Below are 20,603 nucleotides of genomic sequence, written 5' to 3' on the forward strand. Positions count from 1 at the left end.
ATGATTAGGGTCCAGGATTTGTACCCCTTTTCCCAGAATTTTGGAGATTAGTTGGAGGGGTGACTTCTTCCTGGGAATTTCTAAAGAGTTTTTCTACTAGTCACTGGTATCTGATCAGCTTGTATTTTAAACAGGACTTGGGGCCTTCACGTACAGTCTGCCAACATACAGAGCGCAATGCAGGGACCAGGAGCTGTCCTGCCTCTGAAAACTGAAGTAATATAACCACAGCCAGGAAGTACACCACACAAGTTAAGCTAACCAACTTACTTTTTTCTCAACATCAGAGCTGTTTCACCCACTGCTGTCATTTGCTGCCCAGATGTAACAGCACAGCTGACTAGCTCAAAGGAGTTACTCCTATGAAGTGCATATATTTTGTAAATCACCGAAGTGGTCAACTTTGCAGATCACAAAAAATATGAAAATCTGAGTGAATTAGGAAGTTCTGCCACCTACCTTACATTGGAAGGTGCATAACCCCACAGCTGTAGCCATGTGATCTAAGGTACTAGAAATACCCTCAACCATCTGACAGGCATGATACATCACAGAGCCAAGATCTACATCCCACTTCTATCAGGTGTCTCAGAAAAAAAACCCAAAACTGTTTAGGAGACACTGATGTAACCAGCAGTTTGTTTCACGCACGCATCATCATTACCATCTTTTACAGTAAATTATTTGAGCTGAGGCTTTCATTTACTACCAGCTCTAAACTAGAAATTTTCTTTTGTTCTATGTTGGGCAGAGCTCAAGCATCCACTTCTGTATTTGTACCAACTCAAGGGATTACCACTCCAAGCCCCTCTGAATGGCTCATCAGGTCACTATTAAATCTAGCCCTGCTGAAACCAATGCATCTGCTCCTCTTGCAATTCTTCCCTAAGCAGTCCAAGAGAAGCTGCTGATCTAGTAGGTCAAATAAGCAAAAGCTGCTGAAGAGGAACTGTAGGTAGTTACCTTCTGCCTACAAACACATGGCCAGAAGAAGAGGCGTGAACACTGCCTAAGCTCAGACCAAAGCCATACACTTAAGACAGTTATACCGCTAAAAGACTTACACACTGATCTAACCAAGCATCAAAAGATCTGTTCGGGCAACAAACGCACTAGAGGGGGATTCTAGTACACCTAACCCAAGATAGCAATTATATAGGAAAGTATAACCGTAACGGGAAACCTTTTATTTAAGTGTAGTTTTTTGCGAGGTATATATTCCTTTACAAACTTATCACAACAGTGTTCTACAACAGCAGATGCCTGCAGGCACTTTTTTAATCAAAGAAGTATTAAGAATCCTTCCACAAACTTTTACAGATGTGTGCCCAGTAAAAGAAATTCCAGGTTTGGCCAAGGTCTGAGCTAAATATTGCACAGGTCCGCCTGGAGAAGAAAGTCCAGGGATGTTAAGGAATGCTGCTGGCAAGAAAGTGAATGATACTCCATTGAAAATGTGGGAACAGTAAAGGGATTGAGATGGACAAAGAGCAAGCTGGAGGGAGAGATCAGCTGACTGGGAAACACTGTCAAGCTTTAGACAGTCTTCCTCGAACGTGATGCTATAGCTCAGTTGCAAAATGCCTCTGAGGAAAGCTTTCCATCAATCAGACAGTGCATGCACAGTCTGCGTTCACAGCAGCTGTCTGCTTACCTTATCCAAAGGGCAACGTTTGCTGATAACAGCCATCAGCAAGGGAGCTGCCGCATACTACAGTTCCCAGAAAGCTGCTGACGATGCTGCAGTGCTCTGCGCAACCCAGGACACCCCCATTGCAGCCCAACAGCAGCTGCTGCGCAGCGGTCCAAGGGTCACCTGGCAGAGGAAGCAGTCAGAGCTACCAGGACCCGCCTGAAAACTGCAGATCCTCAAGCGATGCTGGACTGAATCCACTTTGACAAGGGCAAAATAGTGTTTATCTGCTGTCTGTATGAAAAGCTCACATTGGTCCAGGTTCAGCAGGAGCTGGGTGCCAAGGTCAGTGCCATAGGTAGGACAGAAGGGTGCAAAGGTGCCTTCAGGGAAGCGGAGAAGCAGGCAGGGCCGGAGGGAGGGATACGCTGCTGCCTGCTGACAAGGGAGCCGTCACCCCTGACCTCTGTACTCCTGCTGTGGAGCTTTAGGAGATTGCATGGCCCCAACACAAATATTTGTTCTCATTTTTCTTAAACAACCTTTAATTTTTATTTTAGATAGATCTTTTTATTTTTCTTTCTTTAACCAAGCGTGTAGCACTTGCCTTAATAGCACAAAGAGACCTGACTTTCTGCTGACTTTGAGAACTATAATAGCCAAATACAGTATCACATTTTCTGGTTTGCTCAGTTCAGTTTGCTGTCCCTGCATCCTGCAGCACCGACAACCTGAAAAACGTTAGCACCAACCCTCAGATGTGTGGAGTGCTTCTCTGAACATGTCCGCTCCTGGTATCAGGAGGAAGCACCTGAGCCTTCATTTAAAATACATCAGAGCGCACGGTTAGGCAGGCAGCTTGCAGAGAGAAAGCCCAGGAATGCAAGCAGTCAGTGCAAGACAAGGTATTTGATCTTAATGTAGGTGCCCTTTCGCGGACATCGTATCCGCCCTGGCCGCCGGTGGCTTTTAGAAAAATGGCACGCGGGAGCTGCGCGCGGGGCTGGTGGGGGGAGGGCGGAGGAGCTGGGGAGGGGGGGAACGGAGGGGGCTCTCACCTTCTCCACGTAGTCGGGCACCTCCTCCACCGTGCGGAAGGCGCTCTCGCCCGGCGACAGCACGTAGAAGAGAGCGCGGAGCTGCTGCCCGGGCGAGGTGGCCGGCGGGCCGCCCCCCTGGCTGCCCATGGCCCGGCCGCGCCGCCGCCGCCGCAGGTGTCCTGACAGCGGGCGGGGGAGGGAGCGCCCGGCCACACCGCTCCGCTCCGCCCGTGCGCACCGCTCCGCTCCGCTCCGCCCGGCCGCGCCGGCCCCAGGCGCGGCGCAGCCCGGCCGGCCGTGCTTCCTTACCCCATGGCGCTGGGGGGGCTTGAAAGCTGGGTGCTTTGGGGAGAGCCTGGAATTTCTGGCTTCTCTATGGATCGTGCTGCTCTGGAGGTGTTTGGGGGTCTTTGTACATGACATCACACGCAGGCCACTTCTGGAGTCAAGAGAAAGCGCTCACACACCTGCCCACTGCGTGTCCCCGATCCCTTCTCACCCACAAAAACCTCCGAGCAGCAGAGCTCAGGCTAGCCTTTTTCATTTTTAGATGGGTTTCCACACACACAACATTTTGGTCAAGTTTTGACTTCAGCATAAAAAGCAGAATTTTATAAAATTAAAATGTTAAGGGTTTTGTGAGCCAAGCCAAGGTGTGCTTGTGTTGGCCTTGTAGTTCAGCTGTATGGGTCAGACCAGCACTCTTCCCATTAAGAGTTTTTATTTTGTAAACTTCCAGAAGGGCTTAGCACAGCTCCAGTCAACATGACTAGAAGCTATCTATTACATTTTCATTTACAAAGGAATGTAAACTAAGAAAATACAAAGAAACAGTGCAAATATATTATGCTAGGTCCTTGTAGAAAACAGCTTTTAGAAATGGGAATAAAGACAAGCTTTGCACATTCAGGCCTCCAATGTGAAGCTCAGGAGCATGCATTTCCCTATCAAATGTTTGACAATCATACTCTCTATGTTCGGCGTTACTATAAATAATAAGCTTTGTGATAAAATAGATTAGCCAGAAATAAAATAACAGAATGTCCCACAGCCCCTTCATCTCAAATGTTCAGGCCCACTTATGGTCTTTGCAGAAGAAATGGGTGGTAAAATCCTGCTGTAAAGTATTTTACCACAATTTAAATCCTGTCAGTCAATAAATCAAGAAAAACTTTCTACTGTGAATCAACCCTGACTTTTAGAAGGGAACTATGACAGGTAATTTCATAGCTGAAAGTTTCTGTTTAGAAAAAGAAACATGTACAAATCAGCATTAAAATAACTGAAATAGGGCACATTTGTGATGTTTTTATTAAATATGTTGCCTTTTAAACAACAGCGGGGCAGCAGGTTTAAACAATATTCTGCAGTTTGAATAATTTAACAAAGTTGTAGTGGATGAATGTCAGAAAATTACTGGAAGGACCAATAAAATATTTTACTTTAATCTGAACAAAGAACAAATATTTTAAAATGGTGAAAGATTTGAGTACTCTTATTATTATAGTTTATACTAGTACTATGATACAAGTAAAAACTAATAAACCTATTAAAATGCTTTAAAATTATACCCTAGTGTTGTCAATTTTAGTGTTTATTCATGGTAGTCACAGGTTCTTACAGACATTTATTAATTTCTAAAATCTGAATTCATGTAAATTCCAAATTTTCTCTAAATCACACAAATCAACACTGTTCTGACCAGATCCTTCACTGCAGGCAATGACACATGGTAGAAAACGTTTGCTTTTTCATGTATGTTAGCCTAAGTATTTCTGTGGCGTTACTCTCACATTCAAGCTCCTTGACCTCACCCTAACCGCAGACACCATCCCAGCAGGCCGCACTGAGCTCTTCGTTGCTCTGCTGCTGGTGTTCGTCTTGCTCCACTATCAGCTCGCAGAGCTTAAATGGCTAACACTTCATCCCACAAAAATAAAGTGTTGTTAGCAGTGAACACTGTCTGGGGACCACTCTGGTGTGAGAACCATTAGTGGGGCAAGGGAGCCCATGACCACACCAGGTGAGATACATTTCAGGTGCCATGGAACCAATACCTCCTATCACACCACTCTGGGAAAGAAGAGGATCCATCTGTTTTCCGGGACTCTATACTTTCTTTAAAATTATTATTTTGGACACCCATTTCAGTGGAAATTATCACCCAAGTATCACTATACTGAAACTCTTGTTTGCAAAACTAAAGGAAAGAATTTGGGCTTGATTATGCCTCACAGGGGAAACAGATAGGTTATGTTTTCCAGCTTCTGTGTCCAAGGAAAAATAGATGATAGCACTACAATAGCTACGCCTCTGGTGAGGAAGGGAACAATTTTAAATCCTGTCTGCAAGATCTATCAATTTTGGACAAGCTTCAGTAATCTGACTCTACAAATGTAGCTGCTGTTTTCTATTTAAGCCTTGAAACTTTTCATGTTTACAGTACTTGCTCTTTTCTTTGTTAAGAAAGGAACAGCGAAAAAAAGCATCCAGCAAAGTTGCTTTAGTGGAAGCTCTAACCCTCTAACAGACAACACTCCCTCCGTTCAGTGACCTTGCAGAGCTCTTTTTTCAAGCTTTTATTATTGTAATTATTTTATTTTCTGCAAAGAGTTAAATAAACTATTTTTTTTTTCTTTTTTAGAACTGAAAAATAGAAAAGTAGGTATTTCCCATCCTATGCCGCCATCAAAAATGCAGAAGGATGTTCTGTCTTGAGACTGGGATTCTGCTGTTGACTAGTAGATCATTCCAGTAACTAAGGCAACAAAACCCTCTGTTTTACTTAGAGGAAACTGGGGAGCTGGCCTAACACGATCCGTAGGTGGATCATACTTTGTTTTCTCTAAAGAACTCCATTCCACCCACTTCATGAACAGAGAACGCCCAGACGCTTCCTGTTTGGGTCTCTCAGAGCACTAAACCAGCACTAAATAATAAAGTCATAAAGGGAATTAGGGCAGGTTGAATTTGGGATGGGCGATATAGTCTGCCTTGGCAATCATTCACAGCAAACTAAATCACATCCAGAACAGAGCTGGGCTTAGTGTGCTCTTCTTACGTAATAGTATCACTGAATACAGAAACACTTTAAATGAGTACATTGTGATGAGCAGATGTCAGATTTCTTTTTGTATCACTGCTGTAGGTATTCAGCACCTATATTCATGCTTGGCAATGCATCAGTGTTATTATAAAACTGGTATTATGAAATATTTTTAATGTTGTCATTGCCCTTTATGAACCCTACATCATACAGTATCTTTAAAAAATTACCAAAGTGTTTATTTGTTCTTTTTATATAAGCTATATGTATTAATACAGAACTCTTATTAATAGCATATTACTGACTCCAGAAACCTGAAGACAGGGATATTCTGCATATTAGTCAATGCCATGCCATGCACTTAGCCACTTACTGCTACTTTTTCATTTCTTCTATGCAGGACTGCTCACCATACAACAGTGCTCATATATGATCCTTCTTCAGTGCAACTTATAAGCAAAATCAATTTATTCAAGGGTTGCCAAGATGTCCAGAGAAAATAATATACCCTCCCTGCAGTCTGTTGGGGAAACTTGCTGATAAGCTTACATACTAGTCTTCAAACTTTATCCTTTATGTTTGTTTATTATTATCTATTCTTGCTTCTATAGAGGGAGTGTGTGTGTGTATTTTGGAGGTTTTTGGTTTGGTTTTAAACACTGGTATGTCTGATACCTTTCTCCTTTCTCTTAAGAATGAAAAAATTAAAGTTTTCTGCAAAAAAATATCTTGTCTTCTCTCTCCCCCCTAGTGTACTGACCACGGGGATCACTAGCACCTTAGACTCTGGTCCCCTACTTAGCTGACTGAGATGGTGACTTCCTGCTGGAAAACGGGTGGGCAGCACCGCTCTCTCCTTCGTTAGTGCTAACAGGCTTCCTCCACCATTTACCTTGCCCTTGCAGAGACTGACAGGATTCCTCTGTGAGCTGACAGACCTCAAACTCACATAGCAAGAAATTAAGCCAGAAAAGAAATAGGTTTACATTTTTCTACTGCTCTAGTGAGCCAAGTGGCTCATGAGAGGGTCTAGAAAGTGCAGGAGTTGGCATGAAAGCCCAGGAGAAAGAGGGCAGGACCACACAGCTACAAACCAGAGAGGAGAATGAGGTGGAAACAGGATGACTTTATTTCAACAGCAGCAAGTTATTAGATCAACTGAACAGCTGATGAAGTCACCACCTCCTGTGCATTTGCCAAAAACATGGCTTCAGCAGCTTATCCTGCATAAGCACGTATCTGCATCCAAACAGTTGGCGCTTCCTTTACACCAGCACTTCAGTAACGGCCCTTTTCAAAGTTACACTTTTTTTTTTTTGAAGGCCAGTCTCTAGCAGGATGGATTCTTCTATTTGCCTATTCACATGACTATATATGTTATATACTGTGTTTTATGGATGGGTTTTCTCTGGGCATGAAAGCTCCCTGGTACTCCATGTTCTAGCAGCCACACATGGATGCAGTCATATGGCATCTTCTGGAAGGAGATGAAGGTGGTGCTCTCCTTGGGACCTACAAGGGACCATCAGACTGCAAGGAAGCCAAGAGGGGATAGTTCAAGAGGTGTAACAGATGAAAGATGTAGAAAGAGATTAGGAGGCAAAGGCCTGACCAGGAAGAGGACAACAGCATCTCAGAGCTGCAGGAATGAGGTTCTTGTGGAGACCAGAGGAGCTCTGCACAGGTTGCTGCAATCCAGAAAGCCAGCTGAGACATACAAGGTCTGAATCTAACGGCTCACCCTGTTAGGACACAGTGAGCAGCAGGGGAATTGGCATTCATGCTCTGTATTTTTACTAGTCCTCAAACAGCAAAAACTCAGTTCTCTATTTCAGAAACTACTTTGGTTTCTTTTCTGTTCTAATAAAACAATGTTAGAGATAGAAAACCCTTTTGGTTTAGTTGCTATGCTGACCGCAATGAAGATGTGCGGGAAAATTCATCATGAAGCTCTGACTGATTTGGGGGGCCAATCACAAGCAGAAAGCTCTCTAACATGTTTGCATTTTATCCTTCTCAAACAAAGCTGTAATGGCAAGAAGATCCCAAGAGAGCCTAAGCAGTGGTTTCAGCCCTCCCCCACTTCCAGCTGCTGTGCACTTTTGGCACTTTCCTTGTGCAACCCTGGTGGTCATTAGACACTGTGCTGAGCCATTTTAACATGCTCCATCAGCAGAAAAAAATAGCCCAACAAAACAAAATGCTAAAACTGGCTTGAGTTGTTCTGGACTGAAGTAGAGATAGACATTCACAACAGAAAAGATGATCAGGACAACATGGTGGTCCAGACTCTACCCTGCTGAGGAAAGCTTGGGAATTTCAGAACATTAAACTTACCTCTGAATCTCATCCCTAAGCTCTGTGGAAAGATTTGTCAATAAACAGGCATGTGGCCTGACTAAATGATTGTTCAGCCTCTGCCTACATGCCTCTTTGGCTGGGCTGTTCAGCTGTCCCATCTACTGGGTGTTCAGCTACCAGTCCACTCAAGAGGTGAACTCTTAATTGGGTCAGTTATTGGCACTCTCTGAAGTTGGCTTCTTGGGCCGCTTATCTCTGCACAAGCTGAAACAGCTCCAAGCAGCTGCTTTTAAGCCATGAGCAGCCCCACACCAGCTGACTTGCTCATGCCACAGCTGCCTAATGAGTCAGGAGGCAGTCATCAGGGTGCTCAGGCAGGCTGAAGAATAAGGCAAAAAAATTTTAAGGGTATTTTTCTGTTATTTTTTCAGCATTTTCTGTTCTTGAAATACTTTAACCTTTTGTTCCTACCGAGGAAAAATGTGTTTTGTTTTTTTGGTGGGAGAGGGGATGGGAGTTCCTGGAAAAATAAATTCTATCTTCAAGGCAGGCCTATCAAGTAATTTTAGAAGAACAGCCTGCCCACCTGTTGTGATTGTTTCCAAGTTTTACTTGGCATGCTCTGCAGTGCAATTTCTTGCACTTTTATTTCTGAAAATCTTTAGTTTATTTGGAACACCAGGGTTCAGGTTGCTGTATGCTGTAACCTATATGGTATGTCAGAGTTATATGGCTTACAGCCTTGGATACAGGATAGCTCTCTTATACATCAAGATCACTTGAGCAGACACATTATAACCTACTTAATAGGTCTTTGTACTGCCTGACCAGTGATTAATAACTACTTGTTATCACCAAAATAGTCTTTCATGTTTTTGAATTAGGAGCATATGAGTATCAACACCAAGTAGATCCAAAATTATGAAACATCCCATGACGCGAGCTATATAGCACGTGCTACCGCTTTATTGCATGTGCGCAGCAGGAATAGTTTGGGTAATTACTGAGTGGAAGCATAGGAAGTACCACCTTTCAAGCAAGACTAACCAAAACGCTGGGGGGTTTTTATTGTAAAGAACAGTCATAGAGAATTATAAAGATTATGCACATGTATCTGAACAACAGGAAAATAAATAGTTTTCATAAATTGACACTGAACATTTTTAAAGATGTATTTTAGTACCAGCCACAGATGCACTTGATAAAAATCACTTGGTAATATTTTAAATCTTGATATCTTCAAGCATCATCTGGCCTTAAATCAACTATTTTTCTTTATCATGAGGAACAAGGATTACTTTATTTCCTAGGATAATCACCTGGTTTCTGTTCCTTCCTAGCCTGCAAATCCCTAGTCCTAGGGAGATACTATTTTCTGTGGATTATTACCTTAAATAAAGTACAGCATGTTATAAATGCCAAGTGCAATTAATGCATTTGAACAAAATAAAAATAAAATGCTTAGCTACCAAAGGTGATAGAACACTTTCTGAAAGGTGGAAATCCCCTTTTTTTCCTAACAGATAAGTTACCTGGCCCTCTGGCAGACAACAAGCCTCGTGTGCCAGTAAGCCTGTTAGATGAACACACCCACCCCACCACCGCAAAGAGGGTCTACAGCCACTGTGCTCTGCCACTCCAGAACCAGTACTCACCTCTGGTCCAGCTGCCCCTGTGCTCCCTCTTAGCAGAGTTTGCTCCCTTTCCTTGGAGTCACTGTGCCAATGCTGCAAATTCAGGTCTGAGAGCAAAGAAGGAACCTTTCTCCTGCTGCCAAGTCAGAAGCTGCAAACCACCTCTACCCAGAAAACCACCTCTACCTCTCACTCCCCTTCCTTTATTGCATCCTGCAGCTGATGCTCATGTTCCTCCAGGGGCCCTGTGAAAACCCTGTCCATCACCTGCTCGTCATCCTTGAAGCAACACTTCCTACTGCTGCTCCCTTAGTGCCTAACTACCTCTGCCAAAGCACACCTCCCACTCTGAAACCACTCCAGGTAGAAACACCAAATGCTCCCCATAGCATAAACCTGCATCAGGGCACCCCTCCTTGCTCCAGTACTTTTGATGCGTCCCAGGTAATTTATCTGTCATGTGTTGAGGACCAAACCTCAACATTGTGCAAACCTCAATACTGTGCAATCCCATCCTACCTAGAGACATTCCAGCATGCTCTTCACCCCCCAGCTGTCTTTACTAGCTGAAGTCCTACTGACTTGAATAGGTTCTTTCTTAATCAGCAATCAAAGAAAGAAGTTTCAGGCAGCAGCCTCCCTTTCAGAAGATAACTAACTGAAGCTGTCAGCTCCAGAAGGCCCTGGAAGATTTCAGAAACAACTAAAAGCTGAAATTTGTACCGAAGAAAAATTAAAACCAGAGCAAAAACTAATTAATAAACACAACAAAATCTGCAAATTGTTAGTGGGAAAAAATGTTATGAAAAAAACTTGAAGGAAAGCAAGCAAGTGAAAAGTTATAGAAACCCTGAAGTTTCTGGAATATTTGAAATCTGGAGCAGAATCCTAGTTAGAGGTCCCACTACAATTAAAGACTGCCATAATGCATAAGCACTGGAACTGTCTGTTAAACTTAGGGATAAATGTTTTCAATCTTTGAATGCTTTGCATTTTGCAAGCTTGAAGTTCATTGCATGCCCCATACCTTTTAATGTAGTATGTAAAGCAAGAATAACTCTAAAAGTTATTTGATAAAATAAATGATTGAAATTATCAATAAATGATCAATCAAATTACAAGCAGTCTGTATGTCACATTTTACAATAACAAAAGCTTTTTTTGCCTTTTTTGTCCTCTTTTTTTATATGATGAATATAAATGAAAAGTAAATTAAATTTCATTTATACATACACATTACTTTGAGGAAAAAAAGACTACTACAGAATTCACTTACGAAATGCCTATTTTTTCCCTCCTTCATTCTAGTTCCAAAATTTAGTTCTCCATATATTCATGAATGTTTCTAATCTCTTTTTATATTCAGGGAATTAAATAGGCTTCAAATTTGTATGTCATAAGTGTGGAATGTATTCCCTGATATTTAGTTGTGGGGAATCCTTCCAGTGTTACAGAGTAACTTATATAGCAGCTGTGAACAAGATGTCCATAAGGTTTTCTTTGCTGTGCTGTTTACCTGTTCTGAAACACTTACTGGTTTAATGTCTGAGCCAAAGACCAATCAGAACAGGAAGATTTGTATGTGTAGCGTTTTGGGGGATGCTTAGGGGCTTGTGGGTTTTTTGTGGCAATTTTTCAAGATACTGGGAGACAAAATAGTGGAAAATTAGAAAAAGATTTGCCAGAGTCCAGATGCAACTATCAAGGTCAGTTCTGTCTACTTAGAGTAGGTTTTCAATGAATCAACTCCGTAATTTTGACATGAATCATCTCTAGCTTTTAAGAGACTGATGAGCTACCTGGGGAATGCATATTCATTCTTAAAAGATTACGAAATCTAGCACAATCTGAATAGTCAATCTGAATAAAGCAACACAATTTATAAAATACATTCTTTTGCATTTTTCAGGTTGTTTTTTTTAAAAAAACCAAAACATTACATTGACCTCACAACTCTCTACAGTTACTTGTAAATTGGTGAAGATTTTAGATCATGGTTCTCAGTTAATAAAACTGCTGTTGACACATTTGAGCCATTTCTGTAACATCATTAGTCCTTACTTTTGGGCCATGAAAAGGTGTATCTTTGGATTTGAAATGCAACAAGAGGAAGGGATGGGATTGGAAGTGGGGAAACCAAAAATAAACACAGACTTTCTTATACCAACTCTTCAGAATTCAGAGAATAAAGTTAATACTAGCTTCACACTCTCTTTGAGAAGTGCCACTGAATATCAGCATACCTTTGGAGCCCAGGTGTTGTCACAGAGCTAAAGGAATCTGAAACGCTGATCTGTATCTCCAGTTTAGCTCTCAATATTTGTTTGCCTTTATAGTATTTTTCAGCTTTTTTACGTTTCAGCCTGTGCAAACCCTGCCTTTTACTGTAACGTAGCAAGCAAAAAAACCTGTTAATGAAAAGGCTTCTTAGTGGTTTCTTTACCTTTTTTTTCTGTGGGATTTTTTTCTCTCTGCTGGACACTAGATATAATGATCGCATACATATCTGTATTTGCTTTAGCATACAGTTCTGTAGCTGACATTAGTATCTGCAATGAGACATTTAGTCTGTAATTCTGTACCACTAGGTAAGCAAATAGTGTGAAAAATGTTGATATCTGTCACATCCAGTCATTCTGTTCCAGTGAAGCACATTCCTACATAAACTTCCTCCACAGACATCTTGTCTTACTGACATTATCATACTAAAAATGTCTTAGACCTTATGCCAACTGGCTTTTCAGAAGCTAAGGGTTTTCTTTTTATTTGCCCAAATGAGAAGGAGAATAAGTTCTATGTTATTTTTCTTGGCTGTTTTGGACAACTGAAATTCTCTGAATTGTTCCATTGCTCACATAAGTATTTAATCTAATTTTTTTTTTTCTGAATCACACTTGTGCAGGATGCCTAAGCCCCTGCAATAGTGTGAAGACAACCCAAATTTTTTCGATTTCCTAATATAAACAAAAAATGAAATATGAAAGTAGCATTCTAACTCAAAACATTTTTTTACAAATATATTTTCTACAAGTTTCAATTTTGTTTTGTAAATGTTTTCTCTGTTGATAGTTTTGTTATGAGAGGGTCACTTTGCAACTTGATTTAGAGTGAAAACTAATTTCAAATATCAAATTTTCCACAGAAGAATTAAATTTTCCAAAAAGTTCACAGAATGAGTACTCTGTGGGCATAGATATATCATAAAAGTAATAAATATAGTCTATGAAAAGTTTTGATTAATCAGGTTAATTAAATTCAGAGGAATTATTTGATTTCATCTTGGATAGGTCACTAAGTCCTCACCTGATTTTGTAACTTAGAAACACACAGAAAAAGATCTTAAATTCCTTATAAACAAGATATCCTTATTGTCTTGTGAGCATCACAGCATCACTTGTAAAATGAAGTCTTATGTTTTATACCAGGTTAAGACATGCTTGTACTTGAATTGGAGATCAGTGTAGGAATTGAGCTGATGAATTTTTTTGCATACATTGTCATCCTTTCTTTGCATTTGAGAGATACAATGCCAAGGCGTGATTTTATTGATGCTAGTCTGGGGAATTGCCATTTCTTAGTTGATCTGAAATCACAAACTGTATTTTATAAAAGTATTTGTTGTAATTATATTTGGCTTTCCTAATTCACTTTTTTTAAAAGATCCATGTTTTTTTTCCAGATAGGAGAAATTAAAAAACAGAGGAGTGAAACCCAGTGTCCTAATTAAAATCCAGTTTGTGTAATTGCAGTAACCAAAGTGGTGCTAAGTGATCAAACTGCAGTTGTGGTTAGGTACGTCATTACTCACATTCATTTCTTGTGTTGTCATTCCCCAAATTGTTACACAGCTGTGAAGGTTCCCCTCGGAGAGAGCTGCACAGCAGTGATAGGCAAAAGTAGGGATTATAGGTGCTTATGGTTTGCATAAAGCTGCATATGCCTTTCAGCATGATTCTTTAGATGCCAGTTTAAATACCTGGATGATAAGATAATCTTCTGCTGTCAAAATTTTTGAGAAAACTATATCCGCCTTGGTCCTCAGAGCTTTATCAGACTCATCAACAATGACTACAAAAGGACTGTTCAGTGAAAAAGCCTTTTTTTTCATATTGTTGTGATTTTCTGCTGTTCTGAGGCAGTGGAAGGTGTTTGCATATATCTTGCAAATACGTTAAAGTATAGTCTCCTGCTAGAATTAAAATAAATCTCTGTATTGAACTGTCAAGTGGTATATTCTCAAAGTCATTCAAAGGGCCATTGTAGGCTGGACTCAATCACGAAGTTACGGCTTCATCCTCACTTAATCTGTATCATGAGCAGGTATGGGATGGATTTTAGCCATTAATGCATTACAGTACAGGAACTATTTCAGTGCAATTTTCAGTTTTGTTTCGCTTTCTCTTTAATCAAAATGTGTTCATCTAAGCCTCTATTCTGCAAATTTAATGAAGTACCCACTCTAACAAGTAAATACTAGGATTTTGATAGGTATTCAACCTCGGCCAAGAAAGGAGTTTAGGGTTTTGTGGCTTTGTTGTGTAATGAAATGTCAATGGTACATTTCAATAAATGTATTCATACAAAGTCTGCTTTTAATTTCACGAGATCCTAACTCCAGCTTCATCAGGCTTATCTTCGTGCCATTGCTGGATCTTTAATTCTTCTTTTGTTAGTCTCTTAAGAGTCCGTATAACTTTTAACAGGAATCTGGCTGAGCCAAAAAGGAAATCATCTCAATAATGCTGCATGCCAGTGCTTTGTGTACATCTCATTATTGCAATATGCTAAGTCAGTCAGAGGCTGAGCATGATATTGAAAACACAAGAGGAAGCCCTTAAGAACGTCAAACTGTTCTTCATAGTAGAAGACTGGTAGTTCAAAATCATCCAGATGTCTCAGGGTTGATCAAAAATGTAAGAGCACTAGATACCCTGTTACTTATAGGACAGCTCTTTATCTCAGTGTCTTATCAATCTATTGTAAATATTTTGTCAAGGGTTCTGCATGAGGCTGGGGGGAAAGCTCGATTGCTTTCATCACTCATAAAGCAGACAATGCAGTCTTACTGTCAAAAGGAGTAAATGTGCCTGTGCTTTCCTCATGCTCATTTTTTTAAAACCACTAATGTCATTCATTCTGCACACCAAGATTATGAAGAGTAAAAGGACTGTTTAATTCAAAATGTCTTCTGAAAACGGTGTAGGAAATAGGAAGCCTTGCATTTATGTTGATAATCCCTCACCTCCTAACAACACTCATCTGCTAGGGAGAGAGAAGTGTTGTAACATCTGGCTCAGCGTGGTGAGTTTTCATCTTCTGTTGGGAGGACTGATGTCATGTAAGGGACAGAGGAGCCGACTAACTATCATAAATGAGAAGCAGCAGCAGTGCTTGTCCTGGGAGCTGGGGCTCGTGGGTCAGGCGAATGGCTGCCTGCAGCCTCTTGTGTTGATTCTGGCCCATTAACCATCCTATTAATCTTCAAAAAGCTTTATAGTACGAGTGTTTTGGAGGGTGAATATAGGTGAGAATTTGCAGGTGTCACTCACACAATACAGCCATCTTCCACACTCTTTTCAACAAACAACTCTCCCAGTCTTTTAAAGCACAGAAGGAAATTCTTTCCACCACCTTTTACCCTATCTGAAATCTTTGAGAGCATCAGGATTTTTAACATTTTGCAAGATGGCAGTGCAACTGTAAAGGAAAAGAAAGTCAGCTCATAAGCATCAGAAGGATATTTGTTTTGGAAAATTTATACACTTCATTCAACCCACATCCTTTAACTTTCAGGTTTTGAGTGTCACCACAATGTATACTGCTGCATGAGTCATCTCAATCCTATATCAACCAACATTTCAATTCTCTAATATTCTGTTCTATTCTTTTGGGAAAGAACAGAACACAAGAACAGGGCAATTTTAGGCAATTCAAAGGTTTTACCGTGCTTGACACCTGACTTCACTTTAGTAACACCTGCCTGAAGAATAATTAGCAGGCCACTTTTTAAAGAAAGAACTTCCATACACCACAGATGGCATTTTTCATACCAGACAGGCAACGATGTATGTTGGAAGTGAGCCAAACTGTCTGCAAAAACTGTGAGAAATTCAAGACAGACATCTGAGTGGAAGGAAAGTTTTACCTTCCTTGACACCCCTACCCCCCTGCAACCACTCGGGAACATCTGTTCAAACCTACCTCTATATATAATGTGTTTTATTTTTCTTATCTACTAATGCCACAAATTACAGGAGAAGGAAAGCAGCATAGCAACTTTCTTTTATATTGGTTATGAAACCTACAATTTAATAACATAATGTGATGATTTGCCAGCTATATAAATCCTGTATTATAAGACTCTTAGAACCAAGAACAAAATTTTCTTAACTGACTGGTAATATGGAGTCCTCAACTCACATTTCCATAAAGTGGTCCTAATTTTCACTGTGTACTCAAAACTTTGTTGAAATCAGGATACTGTGTGTCATAACGGACACACAAAGTCAACAGTCACTTTGGAAATTACTGGTTAATGTCTTAATCCCGGACTGTTCACTGATTTGTATGAACTTTTGTGTGTACTTTGGGCTAAATCCAAATCCCTGTGAAATCAATCGTAATCTTTCCATTGCCATCTACAGGCTTTAGATGAGGTCCTTTGCTTCCTTAGAAGAATCTTTACTTCTTTCTTGCAAAAAATATTTTATATAAAAGAAGTTCTGAAAATTCTTCATAATATTGTCATCAGAATCATATGTCTTATGCAAATATGCTAAAATTAGAAAAGTAACAGCTGTGTTGTACTCAGTATTGCTTATGAACTCAAAAATTGTGTATTTTATTTCCACAGTTCCAGTGAATAGGTATATATGTAGGAATTACAGAAATACATATAGAAAATTATTTACAATGTGTTGTAATTCCAAACTAGGACTTTTTTTCTCCCCTGGTAGTTTTTACTCTCTTAAATGCATTTCTGTGGTGATTGCATAAAATTTTTCTAAGGGCACTTTTCAAGATAAACTTTTAATTTGGGAAAATGCCCATTTCAGTATTTTCTCAGCTGTGCATGTGACTTTCTTGGCAAATAATGTGGTAAGCACTCAGAATAGGCATATTTCTAAAAACCCTGCAGTCCATAAGCAAACATAAGTAACATATACAGTGTCTATATGTTCATGGTGACACTAAGGATGAGAATCTGTCTCTAAATCCTAAACCACTTTTATAGGTATTTGCCATGTTCATTGCTTCATATGGTCTTGGAGTGCACTTTTATAACACAAACCCCATGATATTATCATGTGGTTATAAGACAAGAAAGTTCCTACAGAAAACAATTGTGCTGCTTACTTAAAGGATGAGTGAATCTGAAACGTGTTGGTCACTAATGTAAAATAACATTTTATAGGGTTTCATTTAATGCTAAATTTAAAAAATTTACAAGTATAATCCAAATGTTAGCAGAAAAGTCCTTATGGCCAAATTTTCTCTCTCTTGAGAGAGAGAAGTCTATCTGTGTACTAGTCATGTTGTTTTGTTAGACATCAGAACTGAATATTTACATTCAAGTATATAACCTTAATTGATATAATATATAAAATTTTCTAAATTAATCACAATGATACACAAAAATATGAAACCATATATAGAAATAACAGGGATGTGTCAGTATGTTTTATTCCAGTCAATTAGTCCTCTGAACAGAACTAATGCCATTTTAATTATTATTTAGTGTCCTGGATCACATCCTTATACCTTATCTTAACTATAACTTCCATTTGTGCTGTGAAGAACCACATATTTACCCTTTTTTTGTGAATCCTATTAGGGAAGGAGTCAGGGTTGCAAGGGCTGGAAAAGATTGTCTTAGAAAGCACTCAAGGGCCAAATATAAAAAAAGAATAGAAGAATAGAACCAAGTCCTCCCAGCAAATCTAGTGGGCACTGAACCTAATCCCAAAAGGCTTACTGGGCGTATTATAGATGGTGGCCAGAACAAATTCCTTGAGTCCCTTGTTGTTTATCAGTTAAAAAGGCTATTTCAAAACTTACTTTTCTTTAAAAAGCCTTGGAAGTCTATCTACAGAAAAGAACTGCAAAAATTGAAACTATGTTTATTTCCTACTACAACTACTATTTAACAAGGTCTTCGTTTACAACAGTTTTTGGGGTCTCTCCGTTTGTTGACTAACCAAATCTGCTTCCTAGGTGATTGCTTTCAATGGAATGAAAGTAAAATTTCACCAGATTTCTGCAGATAGGAGTCATGACAGTTCAGACGCCAGAAAAAGGACAATGACTTGCAGATTTGCATGCACAACTTGGACAGGAGTAATAAATGGCTGAGAAATTTCTGATACATTTGCAGTTTGTACAGATGACTGTGATAACCTCTTATTATGCCATATGGAGGCCCTGCCTAGCAGCCAGAGGCCTTATATTACATTGACATAGATTCCTACACTGTAGCTTTCAGCTGCAAATGATGTCAAAAGACTATGGACTTAAAATGAAAATGAACAGAAAACAAATGAGCTCTAGTAAGTCCTGATTAATCTGAGGTAATAATGTGCATCATCACTGAAGCCCTGTGCCAGTTGCTGCCAGCTATCAGCTACATTGCCTTTTCTAAATGAATGTAGACATCAGGTCTATAAAAGGAATTCTCCCTTTCAATCCACACACATTACATAACTATATTAAATTACAGTACATAATTGGTTAAATATTACTCTCTAAAATTTCTTGAATCTTGTAGCCAATCTTAAATACTGCATGTACTCTATTAAATACAAGCTCACCCAAGAGACATAAACTGACTGAAGCCAGGAAATTCTAAATGAAGGCTGAAGCTGATATTTTGTCCCTAACTTATATGATTCCTCGTAGATACTAAAAGTGCACGTCCTAATGGTGTTTCTTTCTCTATTTGTACAAATAATATTATTGCAGCAGTCAGAGCCTTCATTTTAAAAAGCAGGATACTTAACTGCCTTGAAATTTGGCCTGTGGTGGAAAGACATAGAGTCTCTCCTTCTTGTTCTCCTTTGACTATATTTGAATCTGATGGAAAAAAAAAAAGTCAAGAAAAGATAAGCATTTAATTAAATTCCCAAACTATTTCCAGTTTTTGTTTTAATAAATTCAGCCAGCTTGCAATGGTGATATTTTAAACACACTTCTTGAACTGATATTGTCAAAATAAAACTGAAAACAATGAAACTAAACAAAAACATAAAATAAAAACTCAAGAGTTATAAGGGAAGAGAAAGAAACTTTGCAAATATTATATAGCCTTGTACCTGAGACAGCAGAAAAAAGAATTCTTATCATCCATCATATTGAAAATTAAACTGTTAAACATCACTGCCTTTTTGCAGTCAGTTATATTTTCTGTGTATGTTCCATAAGGGTACACAATTTCTGTATCTGGTTCAGTAATATGCTAACAGAACATCAAAGAGAGGTAGGCTCTGGACAGATATCAAAATTACTGTAACTCAAAAAATACATCATTATTCTCAGAAGCAGGATTCATTGACAATAAGTCATGAACAGTGATTAGCCACTATTTAATAACAGGAACTAATAAAGATAAATAAACCAAACTAGGTTTCACCAGATTTCACTCTACCACCAAGTGCTTGCACAACTTAGGGCAAATGACAATTTTTAGGGCTTGATTTTGTCCATCTGTTAAATGATAGTCTTAGCTATACCATATGGCTAGATTGGTAGAAGAACCCTGTGTTAGATTGCAGACAGATAGAAGCCAATGAAGGTCAAACAAAACTTGAAGTTACAGTTCCAAAGCCTTTATCCATAGCTGTTTTCAGCCACAAAATTGTGCTAAACCTTTGATAAAAAGTCATATGTTACAGCAGGTGATTGAACCCAGGGGCTTCCATAACCCACTTTTTGAGTAATCAGGGTATTTAGAACAAGATGAGACATCATCTGTGTCGATGAGTCCTGAGCAGATCTGCTAACCCACGAAGCGCAGCTAAAGTGCAGAGTGCTTGTTGCTGCTACGTGTGGCTTGAATTTGAGCTAGCTGAAATCTGGAAGAAGCATGTCTGTATTTCTGTGGGGCTGTGCTTGTAAGTAAATTCCTTCAAGACCATAGCAGGAAGCTCACTGTGCTTAGGCTTCATAGCTTCCACTTCTGCCAGTGGGGAATCTCTGCACCATATTGCACTTACCAGTGGTGTACCCACAACACAATTGTTTAAAGCCACAAGAGGTCTTCAAGTAATCTTAGCACCTTACAGCCAAATTCAAAGTCTGAGCTGCTCTTAAAGCATGGGAGGTGATCAATTGTTAGTCATCTTTTTTACCCTGTAATATAAAGTTACATAATTTGGTCCTTTGTTTGAAGGCTTATTCAATTATCTAAACAAAAAAGTCTCCTAGCGCTGTAAATTCATTTGCAGATATTTCTCTCTCTTCAACCTATGCTTTAAGTCTCAAGACATTCAGTTAAAACTAGGAAAATGGAAAAAGACTATTATCTTTCTCAATAGGAAAAAAAATCTTCCTGGGTAATGAGATTGTTATGGCTCACAGATTGCCATCATCACACATACTGGCTGTTCCCCCACTCTAAATATCCCAGTCAAATCACAATGCTGCTAACAGAATAATACACCTCTCAGAATGCCTTGGGCTAGGAGCACTTTGCTGGTGCATTTCAGGTAAAGTAAAGCACTTCCTATTTTCTTTTGTAAGATGTCAGTTCAAACTTGGCTGATCCCAAGATTCAGTCTGAAACTTTTTATGAAAGACAGCAACAAATGGTTTTGCAAACTTGAAAAGGCGTTTTTTGCAAAGAGTATTTGAAAGACAATAATCTTCTCTCCCCTCTTTACTAGCAATCAAAACACATAATATTTGACTAAATCTCTTGTTAAAAAATGTTCTTTGAAAAGTCAAGATGCTTTTTT

General features: G+C 39.5%; 1 protein-coding gene and 1 long non-coding RNA gene across 3 annotated transcripts in view; one reads left to right on the forward strand and one right to left on the reverse strand.

Moving 5' to 3' along the window:
• The window catches only part of AGMO (alkylglycerol monooxygenase), a 192,207-nt gene extending 189,323 nt beyond the window's left edge, over positions 1–2,884 (reverse strand). The window contains exon 1 of one of the 2 annotated variants that reach the window (XM_037384704.1): positions 2,692–2,884. In XM_037384704.1, coding sequence (XP_037240601.1) covers positions 2,692–2,820 — 129 coding nt within the window. In that variant the 5' untranslated portion in view covers positions 2,821–2,884. The remainder of the gene's footprint in view (positions 1–2,691) is intronic. The other variant, XM_037384703.1, reaches the window with a different exon arrangement.
• Positions 1,661–10,771, forward strand: LOC119146684. The gene is made up of 2 exons (XR_005103813.1): positions 1,661–1,978; positions 9,544–10,771. It is a non-coding gene; the product is annotated as an uncharacterized LOC119146684 (long non-coding RNA).
• Positions 10,772–20,603: the final 9,832 nt, after the last annotated feature.

The sequence above is a fragment of the Falco rusticolus genome, chromosome 4 (genome assembly GCF_015220075.1).
Source record: "Falco rusticolus isolate bFalRus1 chromosome 4, bFalRus1.pri, whole genome shotgun sequence".
Taxonomy (NCBI): domain Eukaryota; kingdom Metazoa; phylum Chordata; class Aves; order Falconiformes; family Falconidae; genus Falco; species Falco rusticolus.